The sequence below is a fragment of the Andrographis paniculata genome, unplaced genomic scaffold, assembly GCF_009805555.1.
Source record: "Andrographis paniculata isolate CXL003 unplaced genomic scaffold, ASM980555v1 Contig60END, whole genome shotgun sequence".
NCBI classification, from domain to species: Eukaryota; Viridiplantae; Streptophyta; class Magnoliopsida; order Lamiales; family Acanthaceae; genus Andrographis; species Andrographis paniculata.
In genome coordinates this window covers 2,276,770-2,294,209 of record NW_026137596.1, presented here as the reverse complement: position 1 = coordinate 2,294,209, position 17,440 = coordinate 2,276,770, and the positions used below count along the sequence as shown (strand labels likewise).

General features: G+C 36.1%; 4 protein-coding genes across 4 annotated transcripts; 1 reads left to right on the top strand and 3 right to left on the bottom strand.

Annotated features, from left to right (window-relative positions):
- Window positions 1-2,085: 2,085 nt before the first annotated feature.
- Window positions 2,086-4,590, top strand: LOC127260159 (elongation factor 1-alpha-like). The gene is made up of 3 exons (XM_051287851.1): window positions 2,086-2,224; window positions 2,849-3,331; window positions 3,412-4,590. Exons 2-3 carry the CDS (start codon window positions 2,870-2,872, stop codon window positions 4,297-4,299), a joined length of 1,350 nt encoding a protein of 449 aa, XP_051143808.1. The 5' UTR covers window positions 2,086-2,224; window positions 2,849-2,869; the 3' UTR covers window positions 4,300-4,590.
- Window positions 4,591-5,095: 505 nt separating this feature from the next.
- Window positions 5,096-8,170, bottom strand: LOC127260158 (vicilin-like seed storage protein At2g28490). The gene is made up of 5 exons (XM_051287850.1): window positions 7,778-8,170; window positions 7,452-7,633; window positions 6,503-6,583; window positions 5,991-6,407; window positions 5,096-5,663 (listed from the first exon to the last, which is right to left on the bottom strand). Exons 1-5 carry the CDS (start codon window positions 8,109-8,111, stop codon window positions 5,235-5,237), a joined length of 1,443 nt encoding a protein of 480 aa, XP_051143807.1. The 5' UTR covers window positions 8,112-8,170; the 3' UTR covers window positions 5,096-5,234.
- Window positions 8,171-9,078: 908 nt separating this feature from the next.
- On the bottom strand, window positions 9,079-13,311 carry LOC127259992 (uncharacterized). The gene is made up of 6 exons (XM_051287612.1): window positions 12,688-13,311; window positions 11,975-12,163; window positions 11,627-11,866; window positions 10,848-11,065; window positions 10,279-10,533; window positions 9,079-9,770 (listed from the first exon to the last, which is right to left on the bottom strand). Exons 1-6 carry the CDS (start codon window positions 13,076-13,078, stop codon window positions 9,492-9,494), a joined length of 1,572 nt encoding a protein of 523 aa, XP_051143569.1. The 5' UTR covers window positions 13,079-13,311; the 3' UTR covers window positions 9,079-9,491.
- Window positions 13,312-14,117: 806 nt separating this feature from the next.
- LOC127259419 (ATP synthase subunit d, mitochondrial) lies at window positions 14,118-17,371 on the bottom strand. Its single transcript, XM_051286750.1, has 5 exons — window positions 17,059-17,371; window positions 15,936-16,017; window positions 15,501-15,565; window positions 15,085-15,171; window positions 14,118-14,533 (listed from the first exon to the last, which is right to left on the bottom strand). Exons 1-5 carry the CDS (start codon window positions 17,227-17,229, stop codon window positions 14,426-14,428), a joined length of 513 nt encoding a protein of 170 aa, XP_051142707.1. The 5' UTR covers window positions 17,230-17,371; the 3' UTR covers window positions 14,118-14,425.
- Window positions 17,372-17,440: the final 69 nt, after the last annotated feature.

Sequence of the window (17,440 nt, the reverse complement as noted above, 5' to 3'; positions counted from 1 at the left end):
CCAAACATTTTTCCTAAATATTGATACGAGGCATACTCAAAATATTTTACTAGTTTAAATATATTTCAAGCCTACAAAAATAATTCTACATTATAAAAACTCAACACATTCTTCGAAATTGTTCACTTTGCGGTTTTTTTAACCGTTATGTACGAACGAATAATTATATTACTAATATAAAAAATACTAAATTTGTTTGTTAAATTATTAGTTTTATATGAATAAATGTATTAATGTACGTGTATATTATTTTTTACAATAATATTTATGAGATGTCGCTTCATTTAGAAATACTAAAGTGAACAAATCCTTTTGTGTTTTCAAATGCTAACTAATTAATCAGTCACCAACCTCTTAATTTTATTTTATTATGGAGTATTTTGAATTAGATCATAATCAAAGTTCACATAAATTATACTTCCTAAGTTTAAGTCAAATATCCCATTTAGCTTAGACACATAATTATAGTTTTAAGTATTATATAATTAGTAAATAATTAAAAAGTATATTAGTGAAAATAATTATAATTTAGTAAAAATAATTATAAATTAAGATTAAAATAACTAAATGTATAATTAAAATAAAAAATGTATAAATTATGAATTTTACAATGCTATTAAAATGTATACTTATATTTTTTAAAAAATGGACAAATTATGTGGATCGGACAAAAATAAAAAGATGGTGACAAATTAAGTGAAACAAATAATGTAATAATTTTAACATGATATCAATAAGCATTAGATATGAAAATCATATTGTAATCTAATGACAAAACTCTCGACGATTTGATTTTCATCATGTCTTTCTCTTCCTATATTTTCTTCTGTTGGATTCATACCCACAATCTACTATCTAAGCAAATAGTTTCGACTAATCGAACACAAAAATAAAATAAGCATTAGATATAACAATATTAGAAAAAAAAAAAAAGAACTTAAATAAAAATCAAATAAGAGTATTTAATTTAATCATTATTTTTACTATTTTATCATTTTAAATTAAAATTCACATTATTCATTTAGTACATTTTTTATTTAAAACACGTTATTTCATCGTTAACAATATCTTATTAAAATATCATTTAAACAAAAACTAAATCATTTATTTCGAATTAATTTTAAACCTAAATCAACTCAAAATCAATGATTAATTCAATATCAATTTTAAAATACAAACAATACCAATTCCCAACTTCACATTGATGTATTTGATTTTTATTTTAAACACAAAATCAGTAATATTTTATTAGCAGATATTTTATTTATAAAAAACATTATTATTTGTCGTAAAACACCGTATTAAAATAATATTTAAACTGAACCTTAAATTAAAAAATTTAAAAGTTTACTCAAAACAAAACAAAAAAAAAACATATATTATACTAATATTTAATAAACTTATACTCCATCCGTAGATTTTTGCACGTAGATTTTTTTTAATATTAGTATTATATTCGATTATAGTAAAAAAGACAAAAATACCCCTATTAGTATGGTGTAATATAAAAGTAATGACATTTGTGTAATATATTGTAAGTTGAAAGAGTATTTATTATGTGAAGTAGATAATACAATTATTAAATTAGAAAATGATAACCTTGTTTTGGGACGAACGAAAATAGAAAGTGGTAACATTTCAATTGACGAAGAGACTATATATATATAAACTTCAACTATATATCCACTAATTCAAAAAGTATTTATTGTAATAGTTCAAATAATAAAAAATATTATTTTTATTAGTAATCATAAATGTCATTACACGTTATACATACTGTTAAATTTTTATTTATTTATATCAATATTATTATCTTTAATTATTATAATGTAAAAAAAGACAAAATAATCTTTAGTACTATTATCAAATCCTGTACATTATCCACTGCCATGCCATATCCCACTTAATGATGTAAATTAACAAATTATGCAAGGGCAATTACGATAATTCACGCATGCAGCCGCAGAAAACGGCATTAGGGCAAATGCCTCTCAATTCTTGCCGAACAAGAATCTAGGTCATAAAGATCGTTTCCTCACCGTCAGATCATGGTTGATCGAACGGTGGAGCAAAAACCCTAATTACACGAGTCCACAAACTTCGTTATATATAAGACCTTCTTCAGCTGAAATCCTCCTCTCTACAGCTCACTCATTTTGCGAACGCTCTCTGCAATCGGCGGCGGCACAGAGAGTTCTTTGCGTGCAAGCGTTGTCTAGTTGAGGTAACTATTGGTTTATGCTTTGTTCGTTGGAGTATAGCTCTATTTGTGTCTATAGTTTGCTGTTTATGCTCGGAGGATTTTGTTTGTATCGATTTCGTGATTAATCTGAAGGTATCGTTCTAGATCTGTGAAGAAGTTAGGGTTTTTTTGGCATGAAACATGTATGCAACTTGTTTGTGTTTCATCGATCTATAATCTGAATGCTATGCTGTGCGAATATATGTAGTAGATTCGTTGAATTACCTGTAACGATTGCCGGAGCTGATGCCTAAATCTATAAAACAAACTATCGGTGTTTGTTGACGTTTTGTAGATTATTGTTGTATGCTCTTGCCTCGGTATTGGAAAACATCTGTAGTTGTTGCTTAATCTAATCTAGTGTTGCATGTTTTCCGATTATTACTCGCATGTTGACTTCGTTGCCATTTCTCTTCCGGTCGAGGCAGCAGTTTTTGTAGATCTAGGAAGAACTGTCTTTTTTATTTTAATTTTTAATTTTTAAATTTACTTTAAATTTAAAATCTAAATTTGGTGAGAAAAGAGTTTACTTTGACGCTTTCTTGTATGTTCTTATTGTTTTTCCAAAGCTGTTATTTATTTAACGATTTGTGTATTTTTAAACAGCTTTTCATTACAAAATCCGTCATGGGTAAAGAGAAGGTTCACATCAACATTGTGGTCATTGGCCATGTCGACTCCGGGAAATCGACCACCACCGGTCACTTGATCTACAAGTTGGGCGGTATTGACAAGCGTGTGATCGAGAGGTTCGAGAAGGAGGCTGCTGAGATGAACAAGAGGTCATTCAAGTACGCCTGGGTGCTCGACAAGCTCAAGGCTGAGCGTGAGCGTGGTATCACCATTGATATTGCTCTCTGGAAGTTCGAAACCACCAAATACTACTGCACTGTCATTGATGCCCCCGGACATCGTGACTTTATCAAGAACATGATCACGGGAACCTCCCAGGCTGATTGTGCTGTCCTCATCATCGACTCCACCACTGGTGGTTTTGAAGCTGGTATTTCCAAGGATGGTCAGACCCGAGAGCACGCTCTCCTTGCTTTCACCCTCGGTGTCAAGCAAATGATCTGTTGCTGCAACAAGGCAAGCAATCAATTCAATCAATTACATTTCTATAATTACACTTTCCATACCTAACATGTCTTTTTTCTACTTCTCTGCAGATGGATGCTACCACACCGAAATACTCCAAGGCTAGGTATGATGAAATTGTGAAGGAAGTGTCTTCATACCTGAAGAAGGTCGGGTACAACCCCGACAAAATTCCCTTCGTCCCCATCTCCGGATTTGAGGGCGACAACATGATCGAGAGATCCACCAACCTCGACTGGTACAAGGGCCCTACCCTGCTCGAGGCTCTCGACCAAGTTCAGGAGCCAAAGAGGCCATCAGACAAGCCCCTCCGGCTCCCACTCCAGGATGTCTACAAGATCGGCGGTATTGGAACTGTTCCCGTCGGCCGTGTCGAGACTGGTGTCCTCAAGCCTGGTATGGTCGTCACATTCGGCCCAACCGGCTTGACCACTGAAGTCAAGTCTGTTGAGATGCACCACGAGGCCCTTCAGGAGGCTCTCCCTGGTGACAACGTCGGCTTCAATGTTAAGAATGTCGCAGTCAAGGATCTCAAGCGTGGTTTCGTTGCTTCCAACTCGAAGGACGATCCCGCCAAGGAGGCTTCCAACTTTACATCCCAAGTCATCATCATGAACCACCCTGGCCAGATCGGCAACGGATACGCCCCTGTCCTCGATTGCCACACCTCTCACATTGCTGTCAAGTTTGCCGAACTTGTCACCAAGATCGACAGACGATCTGGGAAAGAGCTCGAGAAGGAGCCCAAGTTCCTGAAGAACGGAGACGCTGGAATGGTGAAGATGATTCCGACCAAGCCCATGGTTGTGGAGACCTTCTCCGAGTACCCTCCTCTCGGCCGTTTTGCTGTGCGCGACATGCGTCAAACGGTTGCTGTTGGCGTTATCAAGAACGTGGAGAAGAAGGACCCGTCTGGTGCGAAGGTGACCAAGGCAGCTGCCAAGAAGGGTGCCAAGTGAAGAGACTGTGAGACTGTTCTTGCCCGCAACATTTTAAGTATGTTTTCTTTATTTATGCCATCGTGATGATTATGGGACATGTTTTTGTTTTAGCTTTCTTTTTTTTCTTCATGTTTTTGGAGACAATGTTGAGGTACTGCAGATGGGGTTGTTTTTTGCTGCTGCTGTCCACTGAGTTCTCTTTGAGGATGATGGGCGTGGCAGTGGTGGTCGACGGCACACCCACTTTGTATGTGTCTTTATATTTTGTTTTGGTTTTTTATGATATTCGGCCAGACTTTCGATTTAAAATATTGCTGTCTTTTTTACAATTATATTCTATTTTTTATGCCTTCTATTTTATTGTGGTTGAGTTTTTGCTTTTATTTATATTCCTGTTTCTTTGACATAGTTAGTGCTATCCTCGTAGTATGCTCTTGACTAAAATATACTATGCTTTATCAAGTTTTTAAAAAATTTTACTATTAATAAAAGATTTTCTCTTCAAAATAACAAATTAAAATTTTATTTTCTATTTCTATATTATAGAATAAATTAATTTTTATTTTACATCAATGGTTATTAACTCAAAATTTTTACTAATTATTTTTATATTATGTTATATTATCAATTAATTTTACAATTTATTATTTAAATTCTAATAAAAAATTCAAACTTTCAAACAAATACACCCATACTAGACATGGGGAGAGGATATAGGTGCCTCTTCAAGCCATTATTTTCCCTATGGTCGGTTTGGTATTGTATCTTTCTTTCTAGTGTGCTGTATATTATTCACATCTTAGCTCCATCAGCATAGATATAATATACAAGTAGTTCTCATAGATGGCCCAGACAAGTATAGGTTCCAACATTGGATTTATTCACAATAAACCAGAAAAGTAAGAACAGAGTAGATTGATCTCTTACCAAAATCCATCTATGTGTATCATCATTCATTCCATTGCTACAATGCCAATGGAGCTTTCTTCTTGCCTGTCTGGTGGGGCAACAGTGGGTGATGGGAGGATTCTTGATTCCTTCTGTGCATTTATCATCTCATCCAACCTCTCCTCGGACACCCCAAAAGCTGCTGCAAATTCGGCTCCGTTCATCGTGTGGATGAGCGACCCCTGCCCGACTAGGAACTGAGGTTTGTTGTCGGATGCACTTGTCGTGAACCCAAAGAACTCGAACGGGCCGGTGCGCGACGCTATTTGGCAGAACGGGAAGTAGCGTGGCACCCAGAAGACATCTCCCACGCCTACCTTGCCGTTCATTGCTAGTGTTCCGTTGGGATACACTATTTGTATCGTTCCCGATCCTCTCAATACTACCCCGAATTCGCTCGCTCTTGGATTGAAGTGAGGAGCCATCATCGATCCCTGATTCCATAAGATAAGAAAAATCTTTACAACCCAAAATCAAAGTCCAGTCTAAGTATACTATTGTCTATACTAATAACTAGTGGAAGCATGTAATCCCGACCGGGATAAAAGAGCAAATTAGCTCCCTATATACCCAATACGCTACACCAAGAACCATTTAAGATGTAAAGCATGATCCTAGTTTAGCATCATGTTGTCTATTCCTAGTGTCAAAAATTTAAACCTTATGCTACTCGATATCCTATATAAAAGATAAATAAATGAATGGATCTTAATGTATGTAAAGTTCTTTGGGTAAATTAGTTCTTTGGGTAGGGAATTTACCGCAGTAAGATTAACAAGGTAGACGCCGATGTCATCGTGCTTAAGAGGTCCGTAGTCGGAGTTATACAAGGCAAGGCTCCATCCATAATCGTTCTTGAAGTCGGGCTTTCTGTCGTAGAGGTTATATGCATCGGGTCCTTTTCCCGTTTCGCCCTTCCTGTCACCTCTCCTCTCGTTTACAGATCCAAATATAGAGGCCAAGATCTTCCTGAATGACCATGCTGCCTGGTAGTATTGCCCATCTGCTTCATGATCATCTTCTTTCATTTGGAGAATGCGCTTCATGTGCACCAGCTTTCGGCTCCGATCCATGTTCAAGAATTTGGACCAAACACCAGGTGGATGCGAATTCGATAGATAGACAATGGGGCCTTCATCTTGGCCTGTCAACAGCAGCCCCAACTCTTCTTCCGAGACCTGCGCCAAATTGTTGTTCTTAGAATTCAGATATGTAGTCAAGTAGATGATAATATGGAACTGATGAAATGTAGTGGATGAGCTGTTCATCTTGCATTGAACGCCGTCGACAATGTTGTGTGATCGAATCCGGCGAGAACTGATCTTGGAAATGCTCCGCCTCCGATGTAGAAGGGCTGTGACATTTGTTGGAAAATTAAAATATCATATGTTAGAACATTGTGCATAGTTATATTTCTGCTAGAACATCCACACACACACATGCTTGCATCAAGTTTATAAATTACTTCTTGTGATGGAATCACAATATCATGACATTATTTAAATGAGTTCTTCTATATAGATCATGAATAGAAAAACTTCTGCCAATTGAACAACTTATGATTAAATAATCAAGAACTTGTACGTGTTTATGATTAATCATGAATAGAAAAAACTTCCTACATATTTATGATTAATCAACAACTTCTACCAATTGAACAACTTATGATTAAATAATCAAGTTGAATAGAAAAACCTAATGTACATCCATGTAACAAAATAAATTTATATGCATCCATACTTGTGTTAGAAAACGTCCCACTAGGCCATACTAATATTCATTAAACTCCCTCAATATATATATATATATATATATGTGTGTGTGTGTGTGTGTTTGTGTGTGCATTGGCCATCCTTAAATGTAGGTAGGAAATTTTAGTCTAAATTCTCCCATGGAACCGGTTTGTTTGTTTTTACACATTTTTCAAAAAAATAAAAAAAAAAATTATCCACATTTTTTTGCATAAAAACTAACTATTCTCTCCAATAAGAACATTTTGAAACTAATAAAAACCACCTCAACAAAAACATCACACAATTCTACAGCAACTAAAAGAACACATGCCTTGTCTACTGCATTCTAAAGATTAGCATAGAATCAAACATTGATATTGAAAAAAAAAGTAAATATATAATAAAACGACCAAAGAAAATTCTATGGGCCATGAAATTTTTAATTAAACAAATGATTATAATAATATTTATAAAATATGAAGTAAAGACCTGGAAGGTGTGCCATCCCGCGCTCTCCGTCGGAGCAATGCTGCATATCACGTGCAGCCGCTGCCCCTCCGCCGTGTTTACCAGATAGAACGCCGATCCGGCGGCGATTCGGTAGATATCCCCCATTTTCAGCCTTCTCTCCACCAATTCGTCCTTGTGTATGTTCCCTACAATCGCTTCCCCTGCATTTCCGTTCAATTTCAATTCCGAGCTCAAAACAGAGTTCGAGCGAAGTATGTTGAGCTAGAACTTCGACCAGATTAACAGAAAACAAACAGAGTTCGTGCGGAAGTAATCAACAAGCGATTCAATTGAACAGCAGTTACCTCTCCGGATGAAGAGAATTAGACTCGAATCGAGGTACTGAGGGATGAAAAGGCTCCGAGGCTCCATAGTTATGAAACCTATGTGCATCGGCGCTTTCGCGATTTTGTCGCTGAAACCTCGAACGACCTTCATATCTCCTGCGTCTGTCTTCACCACGTGCTTCAAATCCTGCAACAGGAACCGCTCCGTTCCCTCCCTGCGCTGCGATCCACCCTCACCGCCGCCTTCTTCGTCGATCTCGATTCTGCTGTTCCATCTTCCTCCATAACCGCCTGCAGCTGCTACCAGTAACGCCGCTAGTGCCGCGAAAAGCAACGCTCTCTGCGCTCTCATTTTTGGTACACTACCGTACGGAAGATTTCGGTCCGAGGAGAAATTGAAGAAAATGGCGAAGTGAGGTGTGCGTATAAGAAGAGAGGAGTGAAGGGACACGTGGAACTCATGCATGAGTAGTGAGCTTTGCTGGCGGTTTACGGTGTAGGTTGGACATGGCGGATACTAGTCATACTACCGATATGTGGAGGTCCAGGACTAATGAATTTATTTGCATCCACGCCCTTCTCCCTTTGCCTATCTGGTTCTGTGGTCCGGGATCGCCGATATTCATTCCCCTTCGGAATTGGGTAAAAAAGTATCGGTGTTTTGTCCAGCCATTAGGGCCGGGTCAGCCCAGATTCAAACTGGGCGAAGATGGATCGGATTCTTGTAGCCCGCCCGTTTTGAAAAAGGTTAGGTTTAGCCGGTCTGTGCCTGCACAGCCGGCTCATAGCCCACACATTGTTTCTCTCTCTCTCTCTCTCTAAATATTTATAATTAGTCACATAAATACATAACAAATTAAAATTAATATTGAACAATTTTATCATATGATTATATTATCCATTAGAATACTACATATATTATAATCTTATTCTTAAATGCACCTTATATGTAAATGAGAACAATTATATTTTGATATGTGAAATAAAATTAAATTAATGTGCTATATAAATTATTGTAATATTCTATCAATTCATAATATATTAAATTATATTAGCATTTTTTATAATGATATCATTTATGATATGATATATATATCCTATAAATTTTTATCATGTTATTCATATTATGAACTATTATCGTATATTTTTAGTTCATAGCATTTCATTTTACTATGATGTAAGTATGGCTCTACATGTATAATTTGAGTATTTTGAGAAAATAGTAGTATATTTTATTAGAACAGTATGAAGTAAATAATGTTGAAATATGTTTAAAATAAAAAAAAAAAAACAAATCCATAATAATAATAATAATAATAATAATAATTGGATTCAATAAATCTATACAACATTCCAACAATTCATCACCATGGTGATGCTTTCTATGGTCAATAAAGAATTTATAACATATTCCAACACATTCTGTTCTTGACTCAGCAGATTTATTATGCGATTCATAACAAAACAATATGGAATGGAATGGATTGAATAGAAGTTTGGTAGTCAAGTGCATTTACTCTTTTCATGCTATGCAAATTTTGGAGGATCAAAAACAGTACACTAATGGCTATTTTCATCAACAATCTCACACCCTGTGCTGTCAAAAGTTTTATACTTTCATGTGAAATATACGACGACGACTGAAAAATTTTACGCTGTAAAATGCCTATTCATATCATGAGATCCCTCGGGGCTTCTTACGGCTAATGAATAATATCTGGAATTTTAACGGTTACCTGAATTCATCTGCGCTCGAGTATGTCCTCTCCACGTCGGCTGCTGTAACTATTTTGCTGTTGTCATTTTCATCGGGAGGTTGAGCATCCTCTTTAGGCGTGAGGGGGCCCTGTGGATTCCCTAAGGCGATTGAGAAGATCTGTCGATGGCATTCGTCACAGAAGTACAGGTAGGTGAAATGTCCCTCGTATGGGAGCTTATGTAGCATGACTTCGGGGAGAACACGGCGCACAAAATCACTTGATGAAGGAGGTACAACGCGATCCTCACCTCCCTATTCGACATGAAGATGAGATAAATGAATTGGAAGATCATAATGTAGGAGCTGTTTACACAACAATTACTAAAAGTTCTGACACTATTTATCAATAACAGTAATTTTTGAGAAAAAAAACACACACATATATATCACATCAAAGTCATATTTTCCTCTCCAAAACACCACATAGGATACTTCAAATTTTACTATTTTCCAAAATTTTCTAAAACTCCAAATATCTCTATTTAGGCTTAATAAATTGCATTCTGCAAATAATAGGAACTCATATCACAATACATATAAATTTAAAATTCTCTCTCAAAGAAACAGTATAAAGCTCAAAACCATTTGATTTCACACTCCCAAAAAATTCTGAACTTCAGAAATGGGTATCGATAATCTTATTTTAGAGTGACTAATTTTCAAATTTTCAATTCCAAGTTTCATCATAACTAAAAAGAAGTCGAGTCAAATGTAGCTCCAAAGTAAAATAGCTGCTAATATAGAGAGTACGTCGACTTACATGCCAAACGTGTACTGGACCGATGAATCCGGTCAATCCTTTTTGGGCAGGTCTGTAAGCCGATTTGAGCCAAGCAAGAATGCCTTTAGCCTTGCGCTTGCCGTGTGGTTGGAGGTCTGATAAGCTGAAACCCCAATATGAAACCTGCAATACAGCTTCCTCCACAAATGGCTTTGCATTTGCCTGTCGAACTGATTCTTCAACATCCCTCTGCCAGAAATCTTTGAACATTTTGTCCTCGATCAGAGCTCTATCCTAGTTAGAATCAACCATAAAATGTTATGTCAGTTTTTTGCACTAAAACAATTGGCATATATAAGACTGAATTTCTTGTATGTTTGGATATTTCTTTTCGGGTAAATTGCCAAGTGACCTTAGAAATATGAAACACTTGCGAAAAGGCAGATTATACAATTTTGAAGACATATGACTGCTCTTTTCTGAACAGAAATTATTTCAACATTTTTTCTGTAATTTAACAAGAAGAAAATCTATTGTCTCCTTTTTGCAACTTACTGCAAGAAAAATAAGAATTTTTTCGGGTATAGTTTTCAGCTAAGAGGACTCACCTTCTTTCCAAGTGAGGAGGAGAGCCATGCTTCGATACAACCATGGTTGCCTGAGAGAAAACTTCTACGGTAGAAGTATGGAAGTAATCTAGGAAATTTCCGTGCTAAAAATAACATCAGTCGTTTCTTGACTGTCAAGTTTCCCCAGATTCTCCGTCGCTCATCTTTGTCCAGGTGTGGTTCATATGGATTAATCATCGGAGCAATCATTATAGCGCCTGAATGATCGTCAACAAACACATTTTAGAAATGACACATATCCCATCATTTTTCTAAACTATGAAAAACATAAGTAGAACATTAACAAACCTTGTGCAACAATGATAAACCCGTCTCAATCCAAAGTTACATTGTTTTCCTTATACCTTTGAAAATCCGGTTGGCGTCAAATGAAAAGTAAAATCAATCAAGGGGGCATGACTGTCAACAGTTTCATGAATTGGATATATTTGCAGAGTTTGTTATTAGAGGATTAAGGGAGCTCAACTACGGAAATATTGTGTTGTATTCTACAGCATACAACCATGCACTCTTGTTTACTCTCAATAATTTATCAAGACCCAATCCATCTAGTCGAATTGCAGCGCTAGCCCAGCAAAATATTGAGCATTCATGCTGACATAACAATATGCCAGTTTGGCAAGGCCAGAAGTATGATAATTCAGGAATATTATTGCGTTTAAGCTAGAAAAAGGCACATATACATCCGAACTTATGCAGTAAAACTCCTTACAGCTGTTCGATCAACATCACAAAGTAGTAGCAAGCAGTAGGCTCACCTTCAATACGGTCAGGAATGTAATGAAGAGCAGCCCAAGCATGTTTGCTTCCATCAGAAAATCCCATTACCCAGAATTTGTTCGTAATATTCAGAGCATACGACAAGTGTAGTATATCCATAGCTGAAGATTCGAGATCTCTAAGTGGATGGGGATCACTTTCCCCAAATCCAGGTAAATCATATGTCACCAGCCGTATACCAAACTCCTGCAATAAGGAATCCTTCAGGCCCGGAATACCTGGTTTTATTAATCATCGGGTTTCCACAAAGAAAACAACATTGTTAGTCATGCACAGGTTCTTATCAGATACTACTTTGATATAAAGTGATCCTCAAGAGAGATTACCTGCAAGCCTTGACGAAAGAAACGAATGAGAAAACATTATCGAGTATCTTGCTTGGTCTGCTGGAACACCTTGCTCTCGAAAGGCTAAGTGTCTCCCATCTGGGAGTAATATAAGACTAGCACTAGGGGGATGTGTCTTCATTGTTTTAACCAATGGAGTCGAAGTTGGAACAAAATTTACAAATAAAGCTGCACAATTAGCTCATTATGTAAGTACATACAAACTGATGGAGACAAACTTGATCAAGTGAACAACTCACCACAAATTTTTTTGAATTGATCCCTCAATGGCCTACAGATATATGTCTGTTTGTTTTTATACAGGTACTTGTTTGTTCTTACCCAACATTCGAATTTTAAATATTGGGAATACAAAATGATAACTACATAATGATTTCCAGGAAGCCATTACTAAATGCTAGAACAATGCTAGAAAGAGCTCTGCCTAAATGATTCTAAAGAAATGCTGAAGAAACTTTAACCAAAACCTGAAAAGATACCAAACAAAGGCAAATTCTCGTCTAAGAACAATGCTAGAAACCGCTGCCTCGATCACTGATTCTAAGCTCAGTACTATTAATATCCAAATGAATTTTGGAAAACAGAAAATAGCTCAAATATAAATTCACATTCATCAGCACAGCTGCTTTTCCAGTAATTCATTGCTAGTTTCAGTATTTCATCGCATCTTAAAGAAAAATTCGAAAACACACCTGTAAGAGCAAAAAACCAAACAGAGGCGATCACAGTCCAAGCACGAACTGGATCGCGATCCTCAGGCAAGTACTCATTCAGAAGCACCAATTTCTTCGAAATCGTCGCGCAGGGGCCTTTGAACTTCCTCACAATCAACGAATCCTCCTTCAGCACGCTCTGCTTCACCACATCCCTCACTCCCTTCCCAAACGCCACACTCATTTCCGCCGCCCCCTTCGCGAATTCCCGAAGCTGAAACCGCCAATCACCGGCCGGAGCTCCTCCTCCTCCTCCTCCTCCGCCGCCGCCGACGGGACTGTAACTATACCCATTCGCCCTCCCAACGCTCTCATCAATCAGACCGTCGAACTGCCCCCGCCAGGCAGCCGGCTCGTTGACTTCAGACATCAATCGAAATACAAATCCCGAAAAGGCGTCGATCCCTAACTTTCCTAGAATATTCAATCATTCGAACACGGATACCAATTGTGCGGGATGAAGATTCTTCAGCAGCAGCAGGAGCAGCAGCATCGTGATCTCTGCAGAAGGCCCTACGCTACGCAACCAAGGTCAAAGTAGTGGCGTCTTGTAGTCTGCACTCTATTTTTAATACACTCACTTATTAAAGTCTTAACCAATAATAGTAGCATTGTAAATTGAGATTAGATGTGTATTTATAGCTGGGCCTGGCTGTTAACAAAGGATAAATTGTGGGGGTCGGAAGCAATTGTACGACATTCGAGGAAGCGCCGATGAAATAGGCATATCAACAGACGGTAGGTCCCAGAGACACGTGGCATCGCGCCGACAGCTCTGGTCGGTTGGTCGCATTCCACCCACCCCCGGGGACGCTACCCAGCCGGCGCTACCCCGTCGTCATTTTATTACAGAAAAGTAAATAATTAAAAAAATTATTATATGATAAAATAATTATAAATAAAAATAAAAATAGCTAATTAATTCAATTAAAATAAAAAAAATATCGATTATAAAACTTATTTATTTTTTTAAAAAAAGACAAGTAAAATAAAACAAAATAAATAAAAATAGTGAACAAATAAAATAGAACGGATGAAGTAAAATAATTAATTTGAATTATGTAATTTTTGCATTTGAAAATTTATATTGGTGTAGATAAAAATTAATAATTTTACTTTTATTAGATATTATAAAAGTAAATATGATAAATACATGTGTATTTTAAACTATTTATTAAATATATGAATTTTCAAATATGTAAAATTAAAATAAAATTTTTTAAGAGGTTCTCACTCAATTGTAGGTAGTAATAATAATTTCCAATTATATAAAATTTTATTTTTCATAAAATTTAATTGTAAAAATAATTTATGTTGATATAAATATAAATATATATATTTTTTGTTGAGGTGAAGAAGAAAAGTTACGATGTGGAAGAAAAAATGTGGAGAAATGGTGAGACCTGAAATGATAAAAGTGTACAATCTCAATATATACCACATGGTTCATTTTCAATCATAAAAATGAAACGATTATTTCTAAATTAGATATTCAGAGGAGACATTAATAAATACTTCAAAAAAAAACCCCTCTCCAAATGTAAGAAAATGGAAGCAACAATATGATGATATCAGCTGCATCCTTTTGTAATCCTCAGAATCCCCAAGAAAAATAATGAGAAAAACCAATTCTGTTCGTCTCTTTTATTTCTTCACTTGTAGTAAAACTAACTCCAAAGTTTCACCTGAAAAGTGATTGATCTCAACGAGGTGAAGCCTAGTAGCCATAGCCCCAATAATCGTTCCGGATCTCGTCGTCGAACTTCTTCTTAAGCTCCGGGTGCTTGGCAAAGTATTCATCAGCTGTCATGGTGCTAAGCTTTTTCTGTTGCCAACAAAGCAAGAAGTGAATTTCGTCAAAATGCATCAGCACCAGCGGCCGAACCAGAACTCTAATAAAAGGGGGCTAAATTTTTTTTTTTTCAAAAAATCGGTATGATAAATGTATATATTAATACCGTACAGTATCAATATATACCATTTCATATCCAAATACTAAAATTTAAAATATTGATTTTGGTATCAATATATTGAATTATTTGTATATACATATTTACTAAATATATCAAATTATAAATTGTTACCGTACTAGAAAATTCAATATGATATTAGATGACACTATTTCAGTATTTTTTAAAATAAAAATTTATCAAAATTTTTAATATTTTTTTACTATATATGATTTTAAAATTATATAAATTATAATAAAAAATTAAGGGTGGGTTGGGGAGAGGGGGGACTAGAGCCCCTCCTTGCCCCCATGTAGTTACGCCACTCATCAGCACGCACACGTGTGTGTGTGTTATGAACAGTTCTTACGCCGACACAATTATAAAGAATCGTAGATTAAGAAAAGAGACAAAAAAGTCTGATCACCTTCAGATCTTGAACTTCAGCAATTTCCTTTTCTAATCTTTCAGACTCCTTCAGTGACTTCTCCTCGGCCTCTTTCAGCTCCACCAACTGCAAGTAAACTTCGATATAAGATTTTCGAATAATTATTAATTCCCCAATCAGCAGTCAGTTGAATGTGTCGAGATATTTATTTCTGCCTTGTGCTAGCAACAATCAGTTCAGTCTATTTCGCCTATCTATACTATTTCCAAGATTTATTGCGTCAACAATCATTCAAAGAACATCATTTTTTAGCATTCAGGATAGATAACCCGTGAATTTCTGAGGATTGTAAAAAAGTTTCCCAGCCATTAGACTATTTTAGAAAAGATAATCGAGGTTTCTGAACCTTCTGGAACAGACGAATATATAAAGGTATGCAATTCATGAAATCTCACCAGGGCATCGAACTTTGGCTTGTACTGAGGAGTGACATTGTCAACATACTGAGGGATTTTAATCTCTGCACAGAAATGAATTGATAAATACAAATGAACTAGAAGTCAATGTGTAATGTCATGTTTGGTACAAATCCCAACCAGGTGACGAGGAATTATACCATTCTGATGCAATATTAGCTAGTATGAAGCTTGACAACCCAAAAGTGGTATATGATGGATATCAAAAGCCTAACTATTGCAACATTATTAAAAAGGGACTGTTCCGGGTGTCTCCTTGAGGATTTCATATCCTTTTATTTAAAAATAGAGAAGATAGTTACATAGAGAAATAGTCTTGCAAGGGAGTACCCAGCTAAGAGAAGTCCTAACCAATATTCGGGGAAAATTGCAAATAGATGAAATGCAAAAAGGATAAGATATGGAAACATATACCATCGTAGGCTTGCTTGTACATATCAACCAAGCGAGAGCCAATCCCTTTTCTGTAATACTCCCAGTCTATGGGTTCTGGTTCCTGCATTAAACAATGAAGAAGAAAACTATAAGATCGTAGTTAAGCATCTTTAACAAGAAAGGAACTCCTGACTAGTCACTACATACTAATTGGTATTGACAAAGGGTAAAACAGAAAATCACATAAATGAGACTGCACCACTGTTTCCACACCAAAACTTATAGTTTCCACTGATTGAAAATTCAAAAGTACCACATTGTTCTCATTAGATCATACACACTTTCTTCGTATGAAGATATTATAGCTACTCAAGTTTAAAAAATACAGCAAATCATATAAAATTCACACATTACAAAGACATGAATGGAATAGCAGAATATTGAAAAGTATCATCGAACCAACATACCTTTCATTGTGTCTCACATTGTTAACTTTATAAGAATGTTAAGATACTTATTTAACTCTTCATGTAAAAAATAGTGAGAAGAGTCTATCATACTAATTCTTTCTACCTTAAAAAAATCTGAAACTACATAGTCAAATCAACTAAAAACTTTAGAATTCATTGCCATGGAATTGAACGCAAGAAACCAATTCAAGTCCAGGATATGTTTATTCTACTGTGAGTTCGACAGATAGAACAATAGTAGATACACAAGGTAATTAAATTAGGAACGTACTTGAGCCAAATATCAAAGCAAGGTCACAAACATGAGATGAAAATGGAACATAGACAAAGCTTGCAAGATTTTGTAAACCAGATGAACCATTCAGAATCCCGTCTAAAAACTAAACTGTTTACAAAATATGAAAATGTTAACCCAATACTTCCACCATTGCCTAAATCGTAGCCATTCACTCGAAAACTGAACCAAATTTTATCAAAATGTTAAAAACCCTAGAAAATGAAAGAACAGACCATTGCACATCAAAACGTAAACCAAAACCTAAAATCCAACTACAATCAAGTCGCCCAAATAATCAACAACGAAAAGTAAAGGAAAATCGATAGATCTGAAAAATCGGTCCAACCCGACACAGAACGAAAGGTAATCAACAATTAATATCCAGAAATGGAATAAGTAGGCACGAAATATCGACCTGGCTGAACTTTGTCTGCAGCTGCGTATTGACATCGTCGAAGGCGCGGCGGAGGTTGGCAAACTCCCTTCGAGCATCATCGGAAACCAACAGTTTTGCCATACCTTCCCAATCGATGGTCTTCCCGGCCTTGAAGGCGACGTCCGCCACTTTCTTCCCCGCTCCGCTCATTTTGCGCAATCACAGTTGATCGATCGACAAAACTGAAACGATGTGAATAGAAGAAGGCTGTGGATTGGAACAAGTACAGAATGTATATATCGCCTCTCTGAGGGTTCGGACAGCTTTTCTTCCCCTTTTAGCCCTTTATGCGCTTATACACATTTATTTATCAATATTAGGATTGTATTTTTATATTATCAATAAAAATATTATATATATA